Genomic DNA, 25,837 nt, shown 5'->3' with positions numbered 1-25,837 from the left:
AACATTACCCCCGGTAGAAGATTATTCATATCGGGTATAATAAGCTTATCCTTTCAGTACTCCGTTATGGATAAACATTGCTCTCAGTAGAAGATTATCCATATTTGGTATAGTAGCAGCTTACACAACAGCTTCCTTTCTTCTATAAATAGAAGAGCTTTCAGTTCATTATGTACATCAGTTTGAATCCGAATAATATATCAGTTTCTCTCTATACTTGTCTTTACTTTATAGTCTTTATTTTATAACAAGGCTAGTAATATAATACTGGTATTGACACTACACTAAATCAGTTAATCATGGTTTAGTAGCATACAGAAGTGAAAATATACATAAATTAACCATGTAAAAGACGCATGTCATTTGTTCATTAATTTGGTATAAATATCAAGTGTGGGTAAATTTTTTCCATCAGATAGGCGAAATCACGTTAGGGGGCGGGTGCCTGGACACCTTTAGGCTTTAGCTGAAAATGAATATAGATCATTCTCAGATAATTTTACAAGTAGCACCCATAACGATAGCTGTTAAATCGAGCTTAAAGTTACACTCGGACTAAGTAATCTATTTTCTTTGAAGGGGAACAGAGAGGGCTGCACAAAGCACCCTGCATTTACACATGGTCTGGGGAAGGGCGGCATCTCAAGGGGTATGATGTAGATAGCCTAACTAATGCAAGCATTAGTGGCTGCTTCCATGACTCAAACCCGTGACTTATAAGTCACATGGTGACAACTTTACCATTGCCATAAAAAGAAGATATTCAATAGCATGTAATGCTTCTGCTTTAAAAACATATTGGAACCTCAAAACTCAGTTAATTGCTAGTTAGAAACACAACTGCACACAATGAATTTGAAACATTCATAGTATATATATTTCTCCAGGAACTGACAGGAAATGGATTCAGTGGCGAGTGATATATACATTCTTTGAAAACCACAACTTCATGTCCGGCTAGAACTGTAACTGGATAGAAGCATAAACATTAAAAAAGCCACTAAGCATATCAGCATAAACAATTCAGAACAAGCACACCTTTTAAATGAGGTTGACCTCATCAAATTCGGCTTGAATCTCTCCCGAAAATGAATCTTCTCACCCAATCACCGACCACTAAATACCTTGTGCGCCAGCTAACTTGCTTGCTGAAATGCAAATAAAATGCAGAAGCAAGAAAATATATAACCAATGTAAGTATCAGAAGCAGCAAGTCATATTCAAGAAATCTATCAAATTCTCACCTCGCATAAATAGAGTACCATAACCATTGTGTGCTATGACCCATAGAAACCCAGTCTCCAGGAAGTTCTGCTGCTGCTTGCTCCCCACCTAAAGGAGCAAATTGCCCTAAATGGCGATACCTGAAATGGAATACATTGTTAAGCCAAGGATCACCTAGAGATAGGATTGACGCCTCAGTTGAAACCATAAAGAAATTTATGGTAAATGAGGATGGATCTGTGTATAGAAGTGGAACAAGAAAACAGCAGTTAGTTTTCCCAGTATGCTTACACGCAACAAGCAAAGTAAGGAAAAGAAATGTCCAAAAAGGTTAAGCTATACCTGAAGGGTAGAAATTCATGACGGCCAGAACCTTTGAAACGACGAGGGCCTTCAGGATTACTTTTGCATTGCTCCCAGCGATTAAAGCATCTAGCAAGATATGTACCTTGTTGAGCAGCAACCTAGCATGTGAAAACATAAGAAATGAAGCTAAAGCAAAACATGAAGTGAAACGAGAGAGGGGGATGAAAGCCAAACTACGGAAAAAGTACCTGAGCAGTGGCAGGTAGACTCTTCATCTGTGAATCAACATGAGAAAGGGCTAACTTAAAACCTTCAATATCTACTTCCTCACTTTCATTTCCCTCTGAATCCCTGAGTAAGTCGGTCGCCTCTAACAAATGTTTGCTCTTCAGATACAAGTCCACTTGAGGATAACGGATAATTATGTCTTCCAAAACATCTCGGAATTCCTCAATGGTTAAAGTTCCAGAATCATCCTTATCCGCAGCTTTAAAAATGACTGAAATATCTTCCTAAACCACGTAATTTCACATTTGAAACTTTAAAGAGGGAAGGTATAAAGGCAAGAAACGATTAGTTTCTTACAAAAGTAACTATGAAGAAAGTAAGGGATATAATCATCCTCATGCAGCACATATTTCATTTTCTGTTGTTTCTTTTCCATTCATCATAATAATACTGTTAAGATATCAAATACTCTAACCATCATCAAGAAGTTTAAATTAATTAACTCTGAGAGCAGAAACTACTGGCTCAATCTGACGTTTATAAGGAATGGGCACTAAAAACTAAGGAAATAATTCTTACTATTGGCTCTTGTTGGCTGTATCATGATATACTTCTCTAAGGTTGTTGGGACTAGTTCAGTAACTTGAAATTTACGACTGCATTTTCTAGAACAAATGTCAAAAAATCCAACTTTTTGAAAAATTTATGAAATGAAACACTCCAGCTCATAAAATCATTTTTGGAACACTTGAGCCATATGGAAATACATGGGCACAACAAACGCGCATTATTATCCATGTGGACCCTAAAGCATGGAATGTAACTGTCAACAACAACAACAACCACCCAGTATAATCCTACTTAGTGGGGTCTGGGGAGGGTAGTGTGTACGCAGACCTTACCCCTACCCTGGGATAGAGAGGTTGTTTCCAAATAGACCCCAGGCATCCTTCCCTCCAAGAACTTCCCACCTTGCTCTTGGGAGACTCGAACTCACAACCTCTTGATTGGAAGTGGAGGTTGTAACTGTCAACATCTGGAAAAATATACTATAGATAAAGAATTGATTATACTATAGATCAGGAATTGATTAAATGTTTCAGTACAGTTATTTGAACAAAGGATTCTTTACCATTACTTGACGTTGATCTACGGTGGCGCAATCACCAAGTGCGTACACGTTGCTGCAGCCCTTTACTCGCAACCATTCATCAGCTGCTAGAACACGTCTTTTCCCCTGCAAGAGGAATGAAAAATTTACATGGCCATAATTGATTGAACTTGCAGAGCTTGCCAGTCAGAAAATTCTAATCTCCGAATATGGCATGCAAAAAGCATTAAGTTTTAAGTATGCATTTAGTGAAGAAAACCCCCTGAAAGAGTTAGTCAAAGGGAACAGGGTGCAAAATACCTGGCCAATTTGTTCCATAAAATCCTTCACAAATGGGCGGGTACCAACTCCAGTTGACCATACAACCATGCCGTAGGGTACTTCAACATGTTCTCCTGTAGATTTTACTTTCGTGTTGATAGAATGATCAGAGACACTAATGACGCGGCAACCTGTCAAAACCTCAATTCCATCTCTTTGAAATTTCTGTTCAGCAAATGAGCTTATTCTTTCATCAAATCTGCAAAGAAACAAAATTATGATTTTGGAGTTGTTGAGTCAATCTCGTTCTTAAAGTTCTCTTAATTGAGTAGCAAAATTATGATCTAACAATAGATCCCACCGTCCAAACCATTTACCATGACAACCTTCTGGAACAACAACGTTTTCGGATTTTGCAACTCCAAGAATGAAACGCCACATGTGTGTGTCCAGTTGTTGCAAGCAAGAAATTATTGTATGTACCTTATGTGAATTAAGTAAGCTTTGTAGTTTCCAATATGTGATCTCTAAAGCCCCCTTCCACTATATTTATACTCTTGCTCTTCAAATTTTCTGGCTCCCTTCCTTTCCCCTACTGATAACGGTGTCTAGGCGAGCTGGCACACCTCGACAATTCTACAGGGTACCTGCTTCTTCCTACCAGCTCAGGTTCCGGGTAAGTCCGGTCACCAAGGATGTTAATTATTAACTAATAGATATATGTTTAAAGAAATTGTTTAACCTTCACTAGATTCTAGATCTTCAAGGTGGAGCCATGTAGCTTTAAGCACAAATTGCAAGTTTCTCACCTCATAGGAGGTCACCCCAACTAGAATCAAGCCTAGGTTTGTCCTTTGTGCTTCATCCACCCCATTTCCACATCCAACCCCACATAAGGGATTGAGCGCTCTTCACACCTCTGTGTCTTCCTTACTCTAAAATCTTTCAACATCACATTGACAACGCAAAGGCCATGGCATACATTAAAAGCAGTGAAGAAGTAAATATAGAAACGGTGCATCTTACGTATTCAGGATATGATCTCCAGATTGGACAAGTGTTATCTTCACAAAATCCTTAACTGAAGGGTATATTTTCACTAAGTCCTCATGAACAAAGTCGTGTAGCTCAGCAGCAAATTCCACTCCGGTTGGACCCCCTCCAACTATAACAAAATGGAGGTTGGTCCTTCGCTCTTCTTCACTTTGGCCAGGAATGACAGCTTTCTCAAAACAATCTATTACAGTCCTCCGTATCCTTTGAGCATCTTCCACTTCCTGTACGAGACATGATTCATTCATTTTAGACAAGGAAAATATAGCACCTCATGGAAAATATGGAAGAGAATCCTACCTTCAGAAAGTGGCAATGTTCCATGACACCCGGAGTGTTAAAAGTATTTACTTGAGCTCCTACAGCTATAACCAAATAGTCATATTGTAGGGAGAAATCATTATGTCCCACCAAATTATCATTGATGCCAGAACGGCAAAATACTTTGTTGTTTTCTGGATCAATCTTTAGACATTCTGCTTCACAAAATTGAATTTCTCCACTTCTCTGCCAGACCAAATAACAAAAATTAAACAGGAAGATGCAAAAAAATCTTCAAATAAAACAACAATTGATTAAATAAAAAAAAGGACAAATCTAGGAGAAACTTAACATATACTAAACGTTAAATTCTTCAGACAAGATTAGGGAAGCCCGGCACAAAGCATCCCGCATTTACGTAGGGTCCGAGGAAGGGCCGCACTCCAAGGGGTGTGATGTAGACAGTTTACCCTAATGCAAGCATTAATGGTTGCTTCTACGGCTTGAACTCATGACCTGTAGGCCACACATGGAGACAACTTTACCGTTGCTCCAAGGCTCCCCTTCCTTCAGACCAGGTTAGAATAACCGAAAACGAAACGATCAAAAACCAAGCGAGTATAGGGGCAAATGAATCTTTCTAAGAAACAGTGGACAAAGCTATGCAGTCAGCCAGTCATACAAAATCTTGTGAGTACAACATAAAATTACTAATGACATGAAAACAAAAACCGGAGATCCAGATACAAAACAAGTTCCTTATCAAAGCTTGTCTTACCTTCTTTATTATGTTCCGAACTGGCTCAACGATGCTACGTGCCTCAACTGTTCCACATGTGACACTAGGTAAAAGTGGTGTAAATGCAAAATAGTTTCGTGGTGAAACCACTTGAACGTCATAGGAAGAAATATCAAGATCCTTTAGGAAGCTGGTACCAGCCCATCCTGTTCCAAGCACCACTACTCTCTTCTTCTCTGGCACTAATTGATTATTTTCAACAACTTGTTTTCCGCCCTCTATGTTCGATTCTGCATATACCAACAGACCTCCAGTACTGTGACAACCAGTAGAAAAGTATTAAGTAGCAAATTCCTCTATCAAATATGGGAGAAAAATTCAGTCTCAGAACAAATCATAACATTAATTCACTAAACTTCAACGCCACAAGTTAGTCATTATAGTTTAGTAGGTTAGAACTGTTCGAATTCTATGAACATAACTCGCCTCATACAACTTAAGTGGCATATATCTAGAACTATAAGAAACGCAAAGAATGAAGTAAGAAACCCATAATGACCTTTTAGTCAAGAGACAGAAGTTTTCAAAGCCAAATCAGTTCACATCCAACTTCTTAAATGAAATTGTTTTTAAGGAAATTATACCCAATGACCCTAACGACCCTAAAAACAGATGGTCTTGATTTTTAACCTCCGCTTGCCCCATGGGCAAACCTTTAAGGTCAAAAGTCAAAAGTGTTGCCCATTGGGCAAGTGAGGGGCAACACTTACTAAATTTGAAGTTCTCCCCATGGGGCAAGCGGAGTCAAAAAATCAAGAGTGACACCCGAAGTGTCCTATTTGTGCAAATCACCCATTGTTTTGTTGACATTTATCAAGCATGGCTGATAAAAAAATCTACTACCACTTTTAAATCCACAGGACACAATTTTTATTTTATAGAAGCATCCGATTTGTTTGAACTATACTCCAAAAAATTAAAAAGAATGATCTCCAAGAGTTTACACTATTATATACAACTTCACATTGTTTTGACCAGCTTTTGCACTCTTAGCAACAAATGGTCACCTTGACACATTCAACTATTGTTTATACATAGACCTAATTGGATGTAATGTAATCATTTGTTTAACTTTCTTTTATTGGTCAAATTGGATAAATCACTAGATTAGGGGAATGAACATGTATCTACTATTGTAAAAGTGGAAAAACCTAAAGTAAAATTTTGATAGACCAAAATGCCCATGTAAAGCTAAACCACCTTTTTTATCCTTCAAACAAACACTTCTTCGATAACTTTTATGTCCTAAAATATAAATACACATTCTAATAAATACTATTAGGAATAGATTTTCCCGTTACCAACCATTATTATACTCTTTAACTCAAAGTTAGATTCTAGAAATACTTATAAAAGGACATTTAACAATTGCATGTCAAGTTCAAATAATCGAAGAGGAGATGAAGAGATTACTATTACAACATTAAAACTTTAATTTCTTTATATCATGTATATTCTGCTAATTAATCCCAAAAGAAAAAGAAAATCAGATAACTTCGGTAGTTATAAACAACACAAAAAATCTCAAGGAAGTGGATTCTCTGACTATCGAACTTTGACCACTCTTTGATCTTCCTGCTTAAAGAAGACCTTAAAGAATAGCAAAATGAAAATTAGTCAAGCATTCAGTCGAGCTTGATTGCATGTTCAGAGTAAGTAATCTTTTCGACATTACTGTAAATTATCTTCAAAAATCCCTTGAGTTTCATGGTTCTGAGCCCTACATTGCTACGGTGCTACTCAATCTAGGATTCTAAAGCAAATACAATACTCATATATCGAATAATAATAAGGCACCTGAGGACATCTGTAGGGCAGGGAAATTCTTCCTTTATTGAGCTAGCTAAATAGGATCAACATTTATCATTTTTCAAGAACTTATAATTTTCTCTTTCATTTTGATTTTATAACTCAATAAGTCGTACTACTATTTATGTGATTTTCTGAAATTTATAGTCCATGTATACGGGATACTGGTGCAATGTGCATACAGAGAGACTAGTTATACACAGCTAAACAAGCACTCCTTCTGTTTCAATTTAAATGACACTTCCCTTATTAGTCCATTTCAAAAAGAATAACACATTTTTATATTTTGAAAATAATTTAGCTTTAAACTTTTCATTTACCCACTTCACCTTAATGATAAGATTTTATTGCCAGGAATATGTCATGGTCCCAAGCTTTTGTTCCTTAAGTTTTTAGGACGATATGTTTCAAAAGTCTTTTCTTTTTTTTCTCTTAAACTTTGTGTCATGTCAAACTACATTGCCTAAATTGAAACGGAGGAGTAATATCTACCTAAATTCACATTGAGATTTCAAAAATATCTCCTTTCTAAAAGAAGAAACTGTCAAAATGCTCATCATATCCTGTAATTTCCCTAATTGGTTTGATACTTAAACTTGAAAAGAACCGTCTTTATCCTTTCATTAGCTTCTTTGGATCTAAGAGTATAGGGCTTTCCAACTAGTAAGAAAAACTTCAAAGCAAGGTGGAAAAAGAGGGTAAATATCTTCTCAATCAAGGGTCAAAAGGAATTTCAGAAATTCTCCGTTTAGTACAAAATCAAAAATATAGAGAACAACATTGAGTAGTATTACACAAAATAGAAAGAAGCAAGTGATAAATCAGCAAGCATTTTCATAAATTAAAAAAAAATAAAATGAAATGAAGCAAAATTACCTGACAGAAGAGAGAAGCAGAAGTTTAGAGTAAGAAGAATGGCTACGAAGAGCTCTGCTTAGATATGTGAAACCGCTCATCTTCTTTTCTTTTCCTCTTACCAAATTGTTTAAGATTTAAAACTTTCTCAGTATTTTGTAGCAAATCAGCTTTACGCTATGGATCAAATGAAGTAAGTAATGAAACAAGGAATGTGAAAAGGGAGTAGGCTTTAATGGGGTTTTCTGACAAGTCTGTCTGATTACAAGAAACGTGGCAACTCTTTATTGGTCCAAGGATTTGAAAATTGGTAATATCCCAGTCTACATAGGTCATAAGTAATAATTACGTGAATATAAAAATTTTAACATTTCAGTTGGGACATGCATGATTTATTGTGCCTAACCGCGAGTTCACTTAAGAATGGTAAAATTTCGGGAAAAAAAGTGGAAAAAAAGTTTAAGTTAAAATGGTATTTGAAAATTAGAGTTGTGTTTGAATATTAATATAATTTTGGGTTGCTTCTAATTTTTTGTTAGTGATGTGAAGTGAAAATTTTGGAAAATAAGTTTTTGGAATTTTATAGTGGAAGTTTGGACATAAGAATTATAAAATTCCAAAAAAAAGAGAACTTTTTTAAAGTGAAAATGGTATTTGAAATTAGAGTTGTATTTGGATATGAATATAATTTTGGGTTATTTTTGAAGTTTTGTGAGTGGTCTAAGTGAAAATTTTGAGAAACATCTTTTCGAAGTTTTTCAAATTTTCGAAAAATTCTAAAATTCATCTTCAAGTGAAAATTGAAAATTGTAAACTTTATGGTCAAACACTGATTTTGAAAAAAAATGAAAACTTTTCAAAAAAAAAGTAAAAAAATTCTTATGTCCTAACGGGCTCTTAAATTTTTGAAAAAATTCAAAATTCATCTTCAAGTCAAAATCAAAACTTTCATGGCCAAACACTAATTTCGAAAGAAAGTGAAAAATATATCGCAAAAAAAGAATCTTTTTTATGGCCAAACAGGCCCTAAATTTTCCTAACAAAACAAATGGAAAAATGACACTGTATAACTATTGTAAAAATAATAGTCGAATATATATATATATATATACACACACACACACATACAAGATTTATACATTTTTTTTGCTACTAGATGTAAATAGCTTCTGGCGCGGGCTAAAAGTGATAATACCCTGTATAAGGTAAAATATGTTATATTAAATGATCGCATGAGAAAGTGACACATGGAGCCGAAGACAGAAGGTAGTCGGATCCGAAGGCAACGATCTCGTTTGATACCGGAGAGGAAGATGCTCATAAAGGTGAAATAAATGTCTGCCACCCGGTAGCATTTAATGGAGAATATTCTACAACATTAAGTATGTGGCCTGCTGTAAAGAATATGACATTCACTGCCTACCGTTACACATTCTTCAATGGCCCACATAATTGTCATTAGAGAGGGGCTTGATCATAGGACCTTGTTCCCTAAGTGCAACTATAAATAGTGAGCTCTATTATTATTGTAAAAGACACAAATTTTCTGACAAACATATGCTACAATTTGTTCAAAGCTCAATATAATTTTATCTTTTTGCTCATTTATATCGTGACTATTGTCATCGGAAGCTCTGCTCCCGGAATTACGATTTATGCTGCTTTATTTATATCTCAAGGCTAAGGATTACATTTTTGTCTAACTTATTCATCATCTTGGGATCAAATTATTTCGCTTGTCTATAATTCTTGTATAAATTCAACTGTATCATTTTACAGATAAACAGTTTGGCGCCCACTGTGGGGCTTAGATAATTGTGTAATTAAGTTGATCCTTGCATCTATTACTAACTCGTTTGATTATTTATTCTTAGCAAAAAATCATAAAAAATGGCAGATAACGGTGTCAATATTGCACACAACATTGAGACCCAAGGAAATCAGCCTCAACAAGGAAATCAGCCCTAGCTAGCGGTGGGCATCGGTCGGTTCAGTTCGGTTTTGTAAAATTTCGGTTCGGTTAATTCAGTTTTCAATTTGTGATTTTAATAACAAAAACCAAACCATAATAACTTCGGTTTGGTTCGGTTCGATTTATTCATGTTCGGTACGATTTAGTCGGTTTGATTTTCAATTTCAAGCCATGGTAAAAATAGTACGAAACATCAAAAATAGATTACTTGTTGAAAGAAAAAGACAAAAGAAATAAGAAATCTATCAAATACACTAAAAAGATAAGGATCTTTATGCAAAAGTTTTGAAGGGAGAAAAAATGGGAAAGGGCCATTTCTGGTCCCTGGGTTGGGGATTTGACGTTTGGAGTTCACAGTAGGTTAGAATCCAGAAATCTATAGAATTCGTAGAAGTTGGAGAATGTGTTCATCTCTTCCCCCTTTGTATGGCTTAACTGACTAATCACTAGCACCCTTTTTAAAAACTTCTCCTATTTTAAATTAGTTTTACTATGGAGTTTCGTGTAGTTGCAATCACTTAATGTTCTTTCATTGTCGGAGATGACAAAGCTGGAGCTTGAAGAATCTAAGGTCAGGTTATATCAGTTGTCTTTCATTGACAATCCTATCTGTTTCTCTAGGATGTTTCAAATATTATGAAACTAATTTTTGACTGCACCTTTTACTGAAACAGAACCCTCATAACTATGAGGCTGAGATTGCTCTTCGTGAATGCATTTCTGCATATAAGGATGTAAGAGCAGTTTAGTTTTATATTGGTCAGTAAGTTTAGTTTAGTCAATTCATTTATGCATATTAGTTAATGATCTGTATACTACTATAAAGAGTGGTAGAAAATTCGATTTTTCGGTTTAACCGAAAACTAAACTTTTTAAAACTATGAACCGTAAACAGGTTGAATAAATCAAAAAACTAAAATCGAACAAATCGAAATTTTTAGTTTAGCCGATTTTTTTGGTTCGGTCGGTATTATGCCCACCCTTAGCCTCAACACAAGGATTCAATCAGTGATACCTACAATGACGGAGATGGGGCCACGCCGGTCCATGACGGACAATATCCGTGACATGTTCGAGAGGCGACTCCTAATGATGCTGAAGACGAGCAAGTTGTCGAAACAGTAAGGATCTTGAAGGATCAACAAGAGGCCATTATAGTCCATCTCACACAAAAGGAGAGGGTCATGACGAAGCTCAAGTAGGCGTTGTCGGGTGCTTCCAACAACGCGAATGGACAAGGTCCAAGTCCTCCCGACGCCCTGCAAATCAAACAACGCAGAGGGTCGATAACAACACCGCGAGGGACGAGGTCGGCTTTGATGGAACCGGGGGGAATGGTAGCTGATCCGGTCACAACAACGAGAGTGATCCCTTTAAAATCAAACTCATGCAGTTTGTGAGGAAAATAAACGCCCGAATTGATCAAATTTCGGGCGCACCACCAGTGCTGAGAGGGTCGGACTCAAAGAAGTACACACAATTGCCATTCAAACCAAGCGTGCACTAGAATTGATCCTGAAGCGGTTTAAAATGCCATACATGCTAAAGTATAATGGGAATTCATATCCTCAGGACACATTGTGAAGGGGAACGATTTAGCTCCCCACGAGATTGAGTCAGTCTTATTGAAGAAATTCGGGGAGACTTTTACGAAGGAAACCCTGACATGGTATTCACTTTTGCCCGAGCATTCCATAAACTTATTTGAGATACTTGCAGGCTCTTTCATCAAGGCCCATGCTGGGGCTAAAAAGGTACAGGTTCGAAAGGCCGACATATTCAGGATTGCACAAGGAGAATCTTAGTTGCTTGCGGGAGTTTGTGACCAGATTCCAAAAGGAAAAGATGTTGCTATCGACCGTACCGGACGAATAGGAAGCTAAATCATCCACCAAAGGTCTGAATTTGAGAAGTTCCGATGCTTCCCGAAAATTGAAAGAAAGTTTGTTCGAGTTCGAGGAAATAACTTGAGCAGATGTTCACAATCGATACGAGTCAAAGATAAGAATTAAGGATGATCAGCTCGGTTTCTCGACGTCGGCCAAGGGTCGGAACCAGGAGAAGAATAAAGCAAAATTGAAAGACGATTTCGATATAGATCGACGGTCTTCAAAGGGTTAGTTTTTGCCCTACGAACAGGACGAAGGATGCGGCAGAGGTTTTCGATTGGCAGATAGATTCGCTACGGATAGGAGAACTGATCGGGGCCAAAATAACAGGCCGTTGCAGGACAAGGAGACGTCAGGTTCTCGAGATTCTTCCTACCCCAGTCTTTCCAAATAAAACTTCAACGTCAGCGTAGTAGAGTTGGTATCGGCTATGAGGAACATTAAAGAAGCACGGTTCCCGAAGCCACTAAGATCTGATCCCATCCAAAGGGATCCTAATGTTTTATGTGAATACCACGGGGCAAACTGTATTGGGAAAAATTGATTTTACATATTAAAGTGATTGGAAGATGACGTGTCATGACACGTAGACTGGTCAAAGAGTTATGATTGGCAAAAAGACACGAGTTGCAACAGATACGAGCAGAGGCATAAGAGGAGGCACGAGCGGATACTCAAAAGATTCAACGCCCGTACCTATTTAAGTCCAAGAATCAAGGAGAATGAATCTGACAGCACAAGAGAGTACATATACAGTATTTAATTAGCATTAAATACTAAAAACATTAGAGAATTTGTATTAAAATACAATGATTATGTAACGTAGCATTTAATATCTTTAATTGTCTATAATGGCCTTATTATGACAAAGGCAAAACGCATATTTCCAAGATAGCTATAAAAGGGAAAGAATGGGTCAATTGTAAAGACACGAAAGACTATCTGAATACATTGGTTTACTTTATCTTCTTCTAATTATCTTATTGCTAGCCAAATTACTTTCTCTTGTACATTTTTTTATTATTAGTAACCCGAGTTCTTCTAAATTAAAGCTTTGACTGAAATTTCACTTTTTGGTTAAATAAATTGGTTCCGTTACCGGGAATCTGATAATCTATTCTTTTTTAGTTTAACTTTCCTTGTTGCATCAACCATGTCGAACAATAATGACAACATTCAAGGAAACCAAGGAAACCAACAACTTCAAGGAAATCTACAGGATAATCACACCCCGGTCCCTTCTCCACAAAGCTCTCCTCGGCGATCTCGAGAAGGCACTCCTGATGGATCTCAAGCAAATGGAAACGCTCAATTTGAAAATGTTGAAGCTATCGATGAAGTTTTGCAAAAACTAATTGCTGAACAGGTCAATAAAGCTCTTGAGGCTTTTGCTAGCCAGTTACCAGCTGCACCACCCACACCCACTCCAAATAACAACACTTTGGAGAACCCTCGCTCTGGGCTTGTTAATTCAGGTAGTGGTGGAACCCCCAGCGAATCACAAGAGGGAGTACCAGGTAACTTAGTCAATTCTGATTTACAAAATTTAGTACTAACATTGCAGAAACAGCTCAAGGAGCAAAGTGACCGCATAGAGAAAATACCCGGGGTGTCGCCCGTAATCAAAGGGATAGATATGGATAAATATTCGTAACAACCCTGGAAGCCAAGTGTTGCTCCCCTCCCAATTCCAAAGAAATTCAAAATGCCCGATATTCCAAAATACGATGGAACAACTGATCCACGAGACCACGTGATTGCATTCATAACAGGCGTAAAAGGCAACGCCTTGACCAAACAGGAGATCGAATCAGTATTGGTCAAGAAATTCGGTGAAACACTCACTAAGGGTGCATTAACATGGTATTCTCTTTTACCCAAAAATTTTATAAATTCTTTTATTGAGCTTGCAAATTCTTTCATCAAAGCACACTCGGGAGCCAAAAATGTCGAAAAAACAATGGAAGATATTTTCAAAGTCAAGCAAGGGGACTCAGAATTGCTTAGAGAGTTCGTGGACAGATTCCAACGTGAAAGAATGACATTACCGCGTGTACCTGACAATTGGGCAGCTATAGCCTTCACAAGTAATTTGAATGAAAAAAACTCAGAAGCTACGAGGCAACTCAAGGAAAGTCTTCGTGAATTCCCAGCTACAACATGGAATGATGTTTACAACAGGTATAGAATGAAGCTGAGGATAGAGGAAGATATTATCTCACGGTCTCAAAAAGAAGAAAAGGTAAGTTCGAAACGGGCGGAAATCGAAAAAATGTCCGGTAAAAATAGGTACAAACCATACATGGGACCAGCGGGAAAAGGCTCACGATCAAAACAGGACAATCAAAGGCACGATCACAGGTCGAGGAATAGAGAGTCGGGCTCATCATTAAGATTTGGGAATAATCAAAACATGTGTGAGTCACGAGATGATGATAGAAACTTGAAGGTGAGGTTGGGCGGTTATAGTTTCAATGTGAGCACTTCCGAACTCGTAGCTGTTTTAAGAAGCATGGGTGACAAGGTACGATGGCCAAAAGAGATGAGATCGAATCCAAACAGGTGCAATCCTGATCATTGGTGCAAATTTCACAACGATCACGGGCATAAAACGGCAAACTGTAGGTTTTTACAAAGTGAAGTTGATCATTTATTAAAACAGGGTTAGCTCACTGAGTTATTCAGTGAGAAAGGTAAGCAAGCATACATGAAGAATAGGTAGGATCCCCCTAAACCAACTTCTCCTAAAAGGATCATCAACGTTATAAGTGGAGGTGAAGACATCAATGGTGTGACGTACACAACAACCAATAAAATTTCCAAAGTCACAATTACCCAAGGGAAACGGGTGCGACATGTCTTAGAGGAAGAAAGCATTACGTTTGATAATGTAGATATGGATGGCGTATTATCTCCTCATAACGATGCACTGGTAATATCTCTACTTGTACATGATACTAATGTAAAACGAGTTTTGATTGATCCAGGTAGTTCTGTGAACATTATTCTATTAAGAGTATTACGTGAGATGCAAGCTGAAGAAAAATTAATACCAAAGGCGCATACTCTATCTAGATTCGACAATTCCAGTGTCGTGACGAAAGGAGAGGTAATACTTACTACATTCGCAGAAGGAGCTATCAAAGATACAAAGTTTCAGGTAGTAGATATGGAGATGGCTTACAATATGATCCTTGAGAGACCATGGATCCACGAGATGGATGTCGTTCCGTCAACCTTGCATCAAGTTATTAAATTTCCATCACTATTGGGAATATGTCAAATCCGTGGGGACCAACATACATCCAGGAACATCAACTCTGTAGCGGATTCAAGTACGAGAAACAAAGAAAAATATGTAACGACCCGACCGGTCGTTTTGAGATCTGGCACGTCATTTAGCAGTTTGAGGCCATGAGCAGATTCATCTTAGGTATATTGACTTGTGTGTATGGTCAGAATTAAAATTCAGGAAGTTTGGAGTCAAATCTAAATGGAAATTCTCATTTTGAAAGCTTAAAATTGAAGAAATGAACTAGGATTGGAATTTTGAGTAAACGACCTCGGAATTGGGATCCGAAGGTTCCAGCAGGTTCGTATGATGATTTCGGACTTGGGCGTATGCCCGGATCGGGTTTTGAATAACCCGGAAGCGTTTTGGCGCCTATTATGGAAGATAGCATTTTAGAAGAAATTGCATCAGTTTGGTTTATAATGCATTTCAGTGTTATTGATGTCCGTTTGGGATTCCGAGACTGGGAGTAGCTCCGTATGGTGATTCTAGATTTGGGAGCACGATCAGAAGTGAATTCGGAGGTCCGTAGGTCATTTTGGAGCCGTTCGGCTAAAGATGGAAAATTGAAGGTTTTTGAGAAAATTTGGCCGGAAGTGGAAATTTTGATATCGGATTCGAAATGCGAATTTTATGGTTTGGATAGCTTCGTTAGGTTATTTGGGACTTAGGAGTGTGTCCGGAATATCTTTGTGTTGAAATATATGAATTATGGGAAAATTTTGGAAAATTTTGATATTTAATATTGTTAAAGTTGACTTTGGCCAACATTTTTGGTAAACGGACCTGGACCCGTGATTTTTTCGGTCTTGAAAGGTCCATAGAAAAATATGGGAGTTGAACGTGTTTCCGGAATCGAATTCCGAGGTCCCAGGCCCGAGAAATGATGTTTTTCGTGAAATTATTTTCTGAAAATGTTTAAGGAAAATGAAAATAAAATTTAATCAGAAAGTAATGGTATCGGGCTCGTATTTTGGTTCCGACGCCCGGTACAGGTCATATATATTGGTTAAGCGCTTCCTGTAAAGTTTGGTTACAAACGGACGTTGTTTGACGGGTTTCGGCCTTAAATTGGAAAATTTGAAAGTTTATGAAATTTGAAAGAATTCTTGGATTTAAGGCTCAAATCATTGATTTTGATGTTATTTTGGCGATTTGATCGCTCGAGCAAGTTCGTGTGATGTTTTAGAGTCAGTGTTCATATTTGGTTTGGAGCCCCGAGGGCTCGGGAGTGTTTCGGAGGTGTCTCGGAGTGATTTCGGACTTAGGAAAAATTGCAGAAAATTCTGCTGTGCCCAGAAAATTTTAGGTGCGAGTAGTCCAGTTTGGAAGCTCATATCTTGTAATCTATAAGAAATAATAAAAAGTGCAAAACACAAAAGTTGTAGCCCATACATTCTAGTTTTCGGAAAGTTCAACCATTCGTGATTTGGATATCATCTCAGAAAGTTACAGTGGATCGAAAAGGGCTTCTGGAGCAATTTCGGCAGAATTTACGATGCACTTTAGAAGCTCATATCTCGGGATATATAAAGAGTTATATGGTGTACAACCTATCATATTAAAGATCTTTGAGTCTAGTTTCTAAATCTTCAAACCGTTTGTCATTTGGATATTTATACAAGACGTTATGGGTGTTTAAACAGAAGGTGTCCGACAAGGAACAATTTTAATAGGATGTACAACTTGTATAGCACAAGTGCAAGGTACAACTCGACGAAGCACAGGCAGATTCTTTTATACACGGATTTAGCTCACTTTTCTTCATTTCTTCAAAGTATGGACGATTTTTGGGGAGCTTCAAGAGGGGATTTTCATCATCAATGTGAAGGTAAGTTATCCCCACCTATTTTGAGTTAAGTACATCAATTATGTATGGATTTGAGCATGAAAATTGTAGAAAAATTGAGGATTTAGGCCTAGGGATTTGAAAATAAGATTTGGTGATTTGAGGGGTCAAATGAACTCCTATTTTGGTAAATTTTATATAAATACGGACTCGTGGCGAGACGAGGAATCCGGTGATGTGACTTTCGTAATTTTTCGAGAAGTGGGTCCGGGGCTCGGGTTTTGCAAATTTCGTGATTTTCGATATTTTTCGAGTCTTTTCGATTGGGTTATATTCCCTTAGCCTATTGTAATATATTCCTTATGGTTTTGGTAAGATTCGACGCGCGAGGAGGTTGATTCGAAAGGAAAGGGCATCGCGGAGTAGACTTTTGGTCATCTTGAGGTGAGTAATAGATGTAAATGTTGTTCTGAGGGTTTGAAACCCCGGACTTTCACATCGTAACGCTATATTGAGGCGTGACACGCACTCCATAGCGAGTGCGGGGTCGGATACTATTGGGGATTGTGACTTGGTCCATCCCGTGTGATGTTTATACTATACTGGTGATTGATACACATACTTCATTGATATTACTGGGCTTGATGCCATGTTTGGGGCCTTGTGCCGATTTGTAAAATCCTTCGAGGATTGATATTACTGCTTAGCATGATTTGCATATCATTTAATTTCAGTCCAAGGTTTTAAATGTTGTTTTGCAAACTCAGCCATAATTCTAAGTGTTGAAAACTTAAATGATATTTTTAAATGTATTCCGGGCTGGGAACTTCTGTTTTGTAAATGCCCAAGGGGCTTATTATATTATTTTCTGGACTGATTATAAAGTGACTTGAAACAGTGGTAACAATGACACTGTGTGATATACTTGAAACAGTGGTAACAATGACACTGTGTGATATACTTGAAACAGTGGTAACAATGACACTGTGTGATATACTTGAAACAGTGGTAACAATGACACTGTGTGATATACTTGAAACAGTGGTAACAATGACACTGGATGATATACTTGAACAGTGGTAACAATGGCACTGTATGATATAAATTGGTCAGGTAACAATGGCTGACCGGTCAGGTAACAATGACTGACCAAGATATTGCGCTTGGGCTGTAGGAGCCCCTCCGGAGTCTGTACACACCCCCAGTGAGCGCCGTCGACGATAAATAAATATGGATGGCTCGGGCTGCACGCCGCAGTGGGTACTGGAATGTACCATCATATGCATTGCATTGCATTCATGTATTTGTATTTATACTGGTGTTTAGCTGCTCAGTTCCATATGTTGCTGTATATTCGGATTGTAGCTTACTTTGTGTATTTACTGGATTTTCTTATCTTCGGACTGTAGTTACTTTTATTACTCACTGGGTCGGAGTACTCACTTTACTCCCTGCACCTTGTGTGCAGATCCAGGGCAGTCTCAGGCTTAGTAGATCCAGTTGATCAGCAGATCTAGCCTCTGGGAGTATCGAGTTAGCTGCACGGCGTTCGCAGCCATTGATCTTCTCCCTCCTATCCTATCTCTTTATTTTCGCATTATCGAACTTTGGATATACCGTGTATTAGGATGATATTTTGTATTCTAGAGGCTCAGATTCGTGACACCGGGTCCTAGTGAGATTATATTGTATATTTTGTTAAAATCTTCAGTACTTTAATCTCGCTTAATTGATATTTCTTTCCGCTATTTTTGATAAATTGGGTTAAGTGTTGAATAATGGTCGGGCTTGCCTAGTAGTATGCTGGGCGCCATCACGATCGGGATTTGGGTCGCGACAAAATAGTAATCACATAATCCAATTGAGGATACCACAACATAAACCTCAATTGAACAAGAGCGAACAGATGTGGACTCAAGGCCAGATACCATTCAAGAACTAGAGGAAAACGAAAATATCAAGACAACAATTGAAGAACTAGAGGTTGTGGTGTTATTTGCACAATGGCCTGATAGGAAAGTCTACGTAGGGGCCAATCTAAGGCAGGACATGAAAGGTAAGTTGATTGAATTTTTGAAAACTAACGTGGATTGTTTTGCTTGGTCCCACTCTGATATGCCAGGAATACCATCGGAGGTAATGACTCACAAATTAAATGAAGACCCATCATATCCTCCTGTCAAACAAAAGAAGAGAAAGCAAGAAACTTTCAAAAATCATGTGATTCAAGATGAGGTTCAAAAATTACTAAAGATTGGGTCTATTCGTGAGGTAAAGTATCCTAATTGGTTAGCCAATACTGTTGTGGTACCGAAGAAGAATGGCTAGTGGCGAGTTTGTGTAGATTACACAAACCTTAACAAAGTTTGTCCTAAAGATTCTTTTCCACTACCATATATAGATCAACTAATTGATGCTACTGCAGGACATGAATTATTAAGTTTTTTAGATGTGTATTCAGGATACAATCAGATCAAAATGGATCCGATAGATGAAGAAAAAACTTCCTTCATAACTGATAGGGGGACTTACTGTTATAAAGTAATGCCTTTTGGTCTCAAAAATGCTGGTACAACATATCAAAGACTAGTGACTAAAATGTTTCAAGAACATTTGGGGAAAACTATGGAAGTTTATATAGACGACATGCTCATCAAAACTCAACATTCACGGATCATATATCACACTTGTCTGATGCATTTTAAATTTTGCAAAAATTTAATATGAAATTAAATCCTGAGAAGTGTGCATTCGGTGTTGCATCAGGAAAGTTTTTAGGTTTTCTTGTCTCTAACCGTGGTATTGAAGTGAATACCACACAGATTAAGGCCATTGGAAATCCCCGACATACTTACAAGTAAAAAAGAAGTGCAGAGGTTGACAGGAAGAATTGCAGCCTTGGGAAGATTCATTTCTAAGCAAGATCATTTCCAATGGAATGAGGAATGTCAACAGGCACTCAAAAATTTGAAGACATACTTATCAAATCCGCCACTGCTCGCAAAACCAAAGGTTGGGGAAAGACTGCTCATCTACCTTGCCATCTCAGAAGTAGCGGTAAGTGCTATTTTAGTCCGAGAGGACCAAGGTAAACAATCTCCGATCTATTATGTCAGCAAATCTTTATTAGATGCGGAGATGCGGTATCCTCAATTAGAAAAGCTTGCACTTGCATTAATCATGACATCTAGAAAATTAAGGCCTTATTTTCAATGTCATCCTATTACTGTAGTAACTGCTTATCCATTACGCAATATATTACACAAACATGAGTTGTCAGGTAGGTTAGCCAAGTGGGCTATAGAATTAAGTGAATATGATATCACATACCAACCTAGAACTGCTATAAAATCTCAAGTGTTAGCTGATTTCGTGGCTGATTTTAGCCAAGGGATGCAATTAGAAGCAGAAAAAGAATTGCAAGTGCTCAACGGAGCTAACCCAGGAATTTAGACCTTATTTGCTGATGGTTTATCTAACATAAAGGGTGCAGGCTTAGGGATCGTTTTGGTACCACCTACGGGTGAAACCATTCGACAAGCCATTAAATGTCATTCTATAACTAACAATGAGGCAGAGTATGAGGCAGCGATTGCAGGTTTAGAACTGGCACGAGAATTTGGCATTAATCAGATTGTAATCAAAAGCGATTCGCAGCTCGTAGTTAACCAAATGCTGGGGACTTATACTGCCAGGGAAGCACGAATGCAACAGTATTTAGAGAAGGTACGGGATCTAATCAGGCAATTCCAAACCTGGAAGGTTACGCTAATACCAAGAGATGAAAATGTTGAGGTGGATGCCTTAGCTTATCTCGCATCTGCAGCAGACGTGGCAAGCAATGAAAATGCTTCCGTAATACATTTGTTTCATTCAGTGCTCGATCCAAATAAAAATGAGGTAAATTTTAATAACTTAACCTGGGATCGGAGGAACGATATTGTTGCCTTTTTGCAGAATGGTATCGTTCCTGAAGACAAGAGGAAAGCTCATGCGCTTCGAAAAAAGGTTGCTCGATATTGCTTAAAGCGAGGCAATCTTTATCGAAAAATGTTCGATGGTCCCTTAGCAAGATGCCTCGAACCTTCTCAAACAGAATACGTAATGAGAGAAATACACGAGAGGCATTATGGGAATCACGCAGGAGGAACATCACTGGTAAGAACCCTAATCAGGGCAGTTTATTATTGGCCCAAAATGGAAGAAGAAGCGGAAAGTTTCGTGGCTAAATGTGATAAATGCCAAAGGTACGGTAATAATGTGCATAGACCTGCAAGGTTGCTACATCCGATCACTGCACCATGGCCATTTATGAAATAGGGGATGGATATCGTGGGTCCACTTCCACAAGCAAAAGGACAGGTAAAATTTTTGCTCATACTCACTGAATATTTTACTAAATGGGTGGAAGCAGGAGCATTCAAACAGGTGCGTGAAAAAGAAGTTAAAGATTTCATTTGGCGGAATATCATATGCCGATTTGGTGTACCAAAGGAAATCGAATGCGATAATGGCCCTTAATCTATAGGCACGCAAATCACGGAGTTCTTTCAAAGTTGGCAGATCAAAAGAATTACATCAACACCTTATCATCCGGTAGGTAATAGGCAAGCTAAGTCAACAAACAAAATCATTATCAACAATTTAAAGAAACATTTAGAGGAGTCCAAAGGTAATTGGCCAGAAGTATTACCTGGTGTTTTATGGGAATACCGCACAACATCAAAAACAAGTACAGGAGAAACACCATTTTCATTGGTTTACGGAGCTGAAACTTTAATTCTAGTTGAGATAGGAGAGCCAAGTATAAGATTTACACAAGCATCAGAAGAGTCTAATAATGAAGAAATGCGCATAAATCTTGATCTACTTGAAGGAAAAAGGGAAGCTGCACGGATAAGAATGGCAGCACAAAAGTAGGTCATAGAACGATACTACAACCAAAAAGCACGCCTAAGATTCTTCAAAAATGGGGACTTCGTGCTCAAAACATTTTTTCAATCTATGAAGGCAGCTAATGTAGGGAAATTAAGTCCAAAATGGGAAGGACCCTATAGGATTCATGATATTGCAGGTAAAGGAGCATACGAGCTGAAAACAATGGATGACAAGATACTACCTTCATATTGGAATGTTGTTCACCTGAAGAGATACTATTTCTAAGAAATACCCACGGTTAGGTATCCGTATTTTAAAATTTAATTTTTGAATTGTTAATTTTACTAATAATTTTAGATGATAGGCGAAAAGCTAGCTCGTACTAAATGATGAGTCACGGCCTGCAAGGCACGTGGAATAAATTAAACTTCCCGATCTAGGGTTACAATTATTCTGATAGAAATTCAAATGGGCTAAGTAGTATTCATCTATAATCGCACCTCCGAGTCCCGTATGTTTTCCTTTTCAGGGAAAGGACCAAATGAGAGGAACAATCAAGTACTCGAGGTTTCATACTTCAACACTCAAACACGTTGGGGACTACATAATATACACAAACATGTGTATAAAGAAGGCAAAGAAGATTGGGAAATAATCAAAGATCAAGCCTGAAAAGTTCATTCAATGAATGAGTCAAGTACAGAGCAAAGTCATGAGCTAAGCCTAAAGAAAGACCTTACCATAGCTAGGGTAAAGGCAATGTACTGAAACGGGTTATAAATAAAACCTCGTGTTTATTTTTCTTTTTTAAATTTGTTATAAGAAAAACATTTACGAGAAAGTTATAGATGTAATTCAAATACATGTAAAGTGTTATTCAAAACTAGAAAAAGTTCAAATAAAAACTTGTCAAAGTTATTTCAAGAAACATGTGTATTCCTATTTCTTTTATCGTATATTAACACTGTTATGAAGTTGAGACGTCTTCTTCACTAAGTGTCGAATATAAAAGGTCCCTCTTTTATATAATTCATGATTAATTTAAGTATTCATGAAGTTAACAGAAGCATTTGTTAAGAGTAAAAATGCAAGTTATTCAGTAAGTCTTTAGAAATAAAGGCAAGAATAAACAAAACAGAAGTTCAAATAGTAACGAAAAACTTTTTAATATTTAAAAGCTTAGACTAATTATGAACTTAGTCATAAACTGAAAATTGTTTATACATATTTCCCCATAAAAGGTCTGGGGACTTAAGTTTCCAAAACAAATCCTCAAATGAGACCAAGGGTTTTAACCACAATTTTCCAAAACAAATCCTCAAATGAGATCAAGGATTTTAACCACAATTTTCCAAAAAGAAAAAACGAGACACAAAGGAATTCAAACAACTTAAACTTGTCAATAAGAAGATGAAGGAACTGAAGCAGGTACATCAATAGTAGTAGGTTCAACTTGGCTTAAAGGAGTGGGGATACCCGTATCATCTTCAACATTTGCGGAAGCTTCAACCACGGGAGAAATAAAATCTTGGTTCTGCCGAGTCTTCTCAATAGTTTCATTGATCTTAGCTATCTCAGATTCCAAGTTAAAATTCTTTTGGCTAGCTTCAACAAGGGTATCGCGGCGAGAATTCAAAAACGCCCAACTCACTTCAATGGCAGACTTATCTTCAAGGATCTCATAATCTCTTTCCCAGTCTGCGATTTCGTTCTATAGCTTTTCATTTTCAGCCAAGGCAGATTCATAAGAAGCTTGAAGAGAGGCGTGGGAATTTTCTAAGGAACAAACCCTATCAGAAGAAACCCGGAGGTCTTCTTGGGCTTGAGTCAAATTCTGCACGAGTTCACCAGCATAGGCTTCTTTTGCGTCCAAGAGATCCTTCAACTCTCTAATATCTTCACTTGCCTTGGAAAGCTGCTCGGAGAAAGAAGTTTCAAGACGAGCCTTTTCCTTGTCTGCTTGACTAGAGGAAGCCTTTTCAACTGCCAATTCCGAAGTCAAAGCCCGCACTTGCTGCTCCAAGGTACTTTTACTTTCTTCTAAGTACTCCACGTCGATCTGAAGACTTTCATATTGTTCCTTCCAATTATATGCCTCTAATTAATCACGAACTAACTGCTCTGAGAAGGTAACCCTTTTCATCATCTCTGTGCCGATGAGATTGGTCTAAAAAGGGGGAAAGGGAAGGAAATGAGAATCCCAAAGATAGAAAAATGACAAAGTAAAAGTTAGAAAAAAGGAATACCTTTAAAGAAACATGCACATTGTCATTCATCAAAGTCAAAGAACTATGGCTCTCTAGCTTGGCCCTCTCAACAGGACCAATTAAGGGCTTTTGTCACACATCTGCTTGACCCAATTTCCTTAACAGGTTGACCTCAGTGGAGACTTCAATAATCACTTGCCTCATAGTACCATTCCTACTTGAGGAGCCAACCTCAGCACGGTGAGAAGGTAGAGGAGGAATTGTCAAAGGAGGAACAGTATAAGTAGTAAAAACAGCCTGGGGAGGAACGAAAGCAGTCATAATCGGCAAAGTAAGAGTCACAGGCACGGGAGGAGAAAAAGAAGCCAAGGGAGCTTCATCAGAAATGGGACCTAAACTTTCACTACCAAACCCGCGGTCAAAACGCTGCTCAACAGAATCATGAGTAGCAGCAGAAGCATCATCAGGGATCACTACCAGGGCTTCAATAGATTCGGTAAGAGGAATAGAACGGCGGGGGATGCTTCTGCTTCATCATCGAAAATAATGCTTCTACGAGCTCGTGTCCTTGTTACCAAGGAACCCCCGTCTTCCTCTTCTTCGAAATCTTGGTCATCAACGGTTTTTCTTTTCGATGAAGAGCCCAGAATTATTTCTTGAGCCCTTTCCAAAGAGATACGAGAAGCCATAACTGCCTCAGTAGTAACTCCTTGAATAGGAAATCCTGATAGAAAGAAGGATTGAGGTAAGTTCAGGAAAAAATAATATGTAAAATAAAATCTCTTACCATGAGTTTTTACTTTCCAACCAAAACGTTGGGAAAGGGTCTTCCAAGATCTACTATCCATTGGTGCAATACTCAACAGCTTTCCTACCCAATCACGGAAATTGGGAACATCTTCCACAACTCTCATGGTTGCTAGAAAAGAAGAGTAAAATTAGAAAAATCAACAAAATTGAAGAAAAAGGTACGAGAAAGTTAGAAGACTTACGTGCAAAATTCCACTTCTCAGGGAAGGGAACGTTCTTATCACCCACTAAACCAACATTGGGGGCAGCAACAAACTTGGTATACCAGCCACGGTCTTTGTCATCTTCAGGGCTAACTAGAACTCTTTTGCTCATGGCTACTAGTGTAAAAACACCATTGCGAAAGAGTCTAGGGGAGTAAAGATGAATTAGATGTGGGAAAGTAAAAGGCACACTGGATATGTTGGTCAAATGCCTCAAACAGTAAACATCCATCCATATTATTGGGCCAATTTGACCTAAGCAAACATCAAAGAAACGACAGAACTCGAGAATAACAGGATCAATAGCAGGTTTGAATCCTAATGTGAAAGGTACGTATAGACAAAGGAAAAACTGGTTAAGTAAGAGGTAATTCTTTGATTTGTATTGGGAATAATGATAGAAAAGTCATGACTCCAATAGCAGTCTGTATGAACTAAAGAAATCAAACCTTCAGTGATTTGAGTGGGATAGATATCAACACGATCTAAAAAAGATACTTGATTTCTAAGAGATTCTCTATCATTATAGAAAGATAGTTCCGCAGGAACTATCTCCTCTACTATAGGTTCACGAAGAGGTTCAGAAGATTCCTTACTTCTAGAAGAAGATCTGTGTGAAAGAGAACCTCTAGTTCTAGAAGAAGGGCCAGAACTAGGCGAAGGAAGAGAAGAACCACGCAAGGATAAAGATCCTAAATTACAAAGCCTACCTCCTCTTCTGCTCCTACTGGGGGCATTAGGGAAGTTATCAACTATGGGGACCCTTCTAGGGTTAGGGTTTGATGAAAACATGATAGTACGAGGAAGAAACAAACAAGGATTCAAGAACTGAATATTTTGAGAACTTTATGTGATAAAGACAAAGAAGAAAACTATATTTATACTGTGAA

General features: G+C 37.9%; 1 protein-coding gene across 2 annotated transcripts; it reads right to left on the bottom strand.

Annotated features, from left to right (window-relative positions):
- Positions 1-852: 852 nt before the first annotated feature.
- Positions 853-8,115, bottom strand: LOC104213741 (external alternative NAD(P)H-ubiquinone oxidoreductase B1, mitochondrial). 2 transcript variants are annotated; one of them, XM_009763286.2, is made up of 11 exons: positions 7,929-8,115; positions 5,223-5,499; positions 4,484-4,690; positions 4,157-4,407; positions 3,170-3,389; positions 2,891-2,995; positions 1,779-2,042; positions 1,567-1,688; positions 1,245-1,364; positions 1,039-1,148; positions 853-969 (listed from the first exon to the last, which is right to left on the bottom strand). In XM_009763286.2, the coding sequence occupies exons 1-10, from the start codon at positions 8,006-8,008 to the stop codon at positions 1,061-1,063; spliced, it is 1,734 nt and encodes a 577-aa protein (XP_009761588.1). In that variant the 5' UTR covers positions 8,009-8,115; the 3' UTR covers positions 853-969; positions 1,039-1,060. The 2 variants fall into 2 exon arrangements, with proteins under 2 accessions (XP_009761588.1, XP_009761586.1); XM_009763284.2 differs by having other exon boundaries at positions 853-1,148.
- Between the last annotated feature and the right edge of the window lie 17,722 nt (positions 8,116-25,837).

Source organism: Nicotiana sylvestris, chromosome 8 (genome assembly GCF_000393655.2).
Source record: "Nicotiana sylvestris chromosome 8, ASM39365v2, whole genome shotgun sequence".
NCBI lineage: Eukaryota > Viridiplantae > Streptophyta > Magnoliopsida > Solanales > Solanaceae > Nicotiana > Nicotiana sylvestris.
This window is presented reverse-complemented; position numbering and strand designations above follow the sequence as displayed.

What these genes read in the sequence shown, in the direction of transcription:
- LOC104213741 (XM_009763284.2), bottom strand. Translation starts at nt 8,008, where the DNA reads ATGAGCGGTTTCACATATCTAAGCAGAGCTCTTCGTAGCCATTCTTCT. An exon ending in CTGCTTCTCTCTTCTGTCAG is followed by an intron (nt 5,500 to 7,928) that starts GTAATTTTGCTT and finishes TGGTTGTCACAG; the next exon opens with TACTGGAGGTCTGTTGGTAT. An exon ending in TGGTACTCTATTTATGCGAG is followed by an intron (nt 1,149 to 1,244) that starts GTGAGAATTTGA and finishes TTTGCATTTCAG; the next exon opens with CAAGCAAGTTAGCTGGCGCA.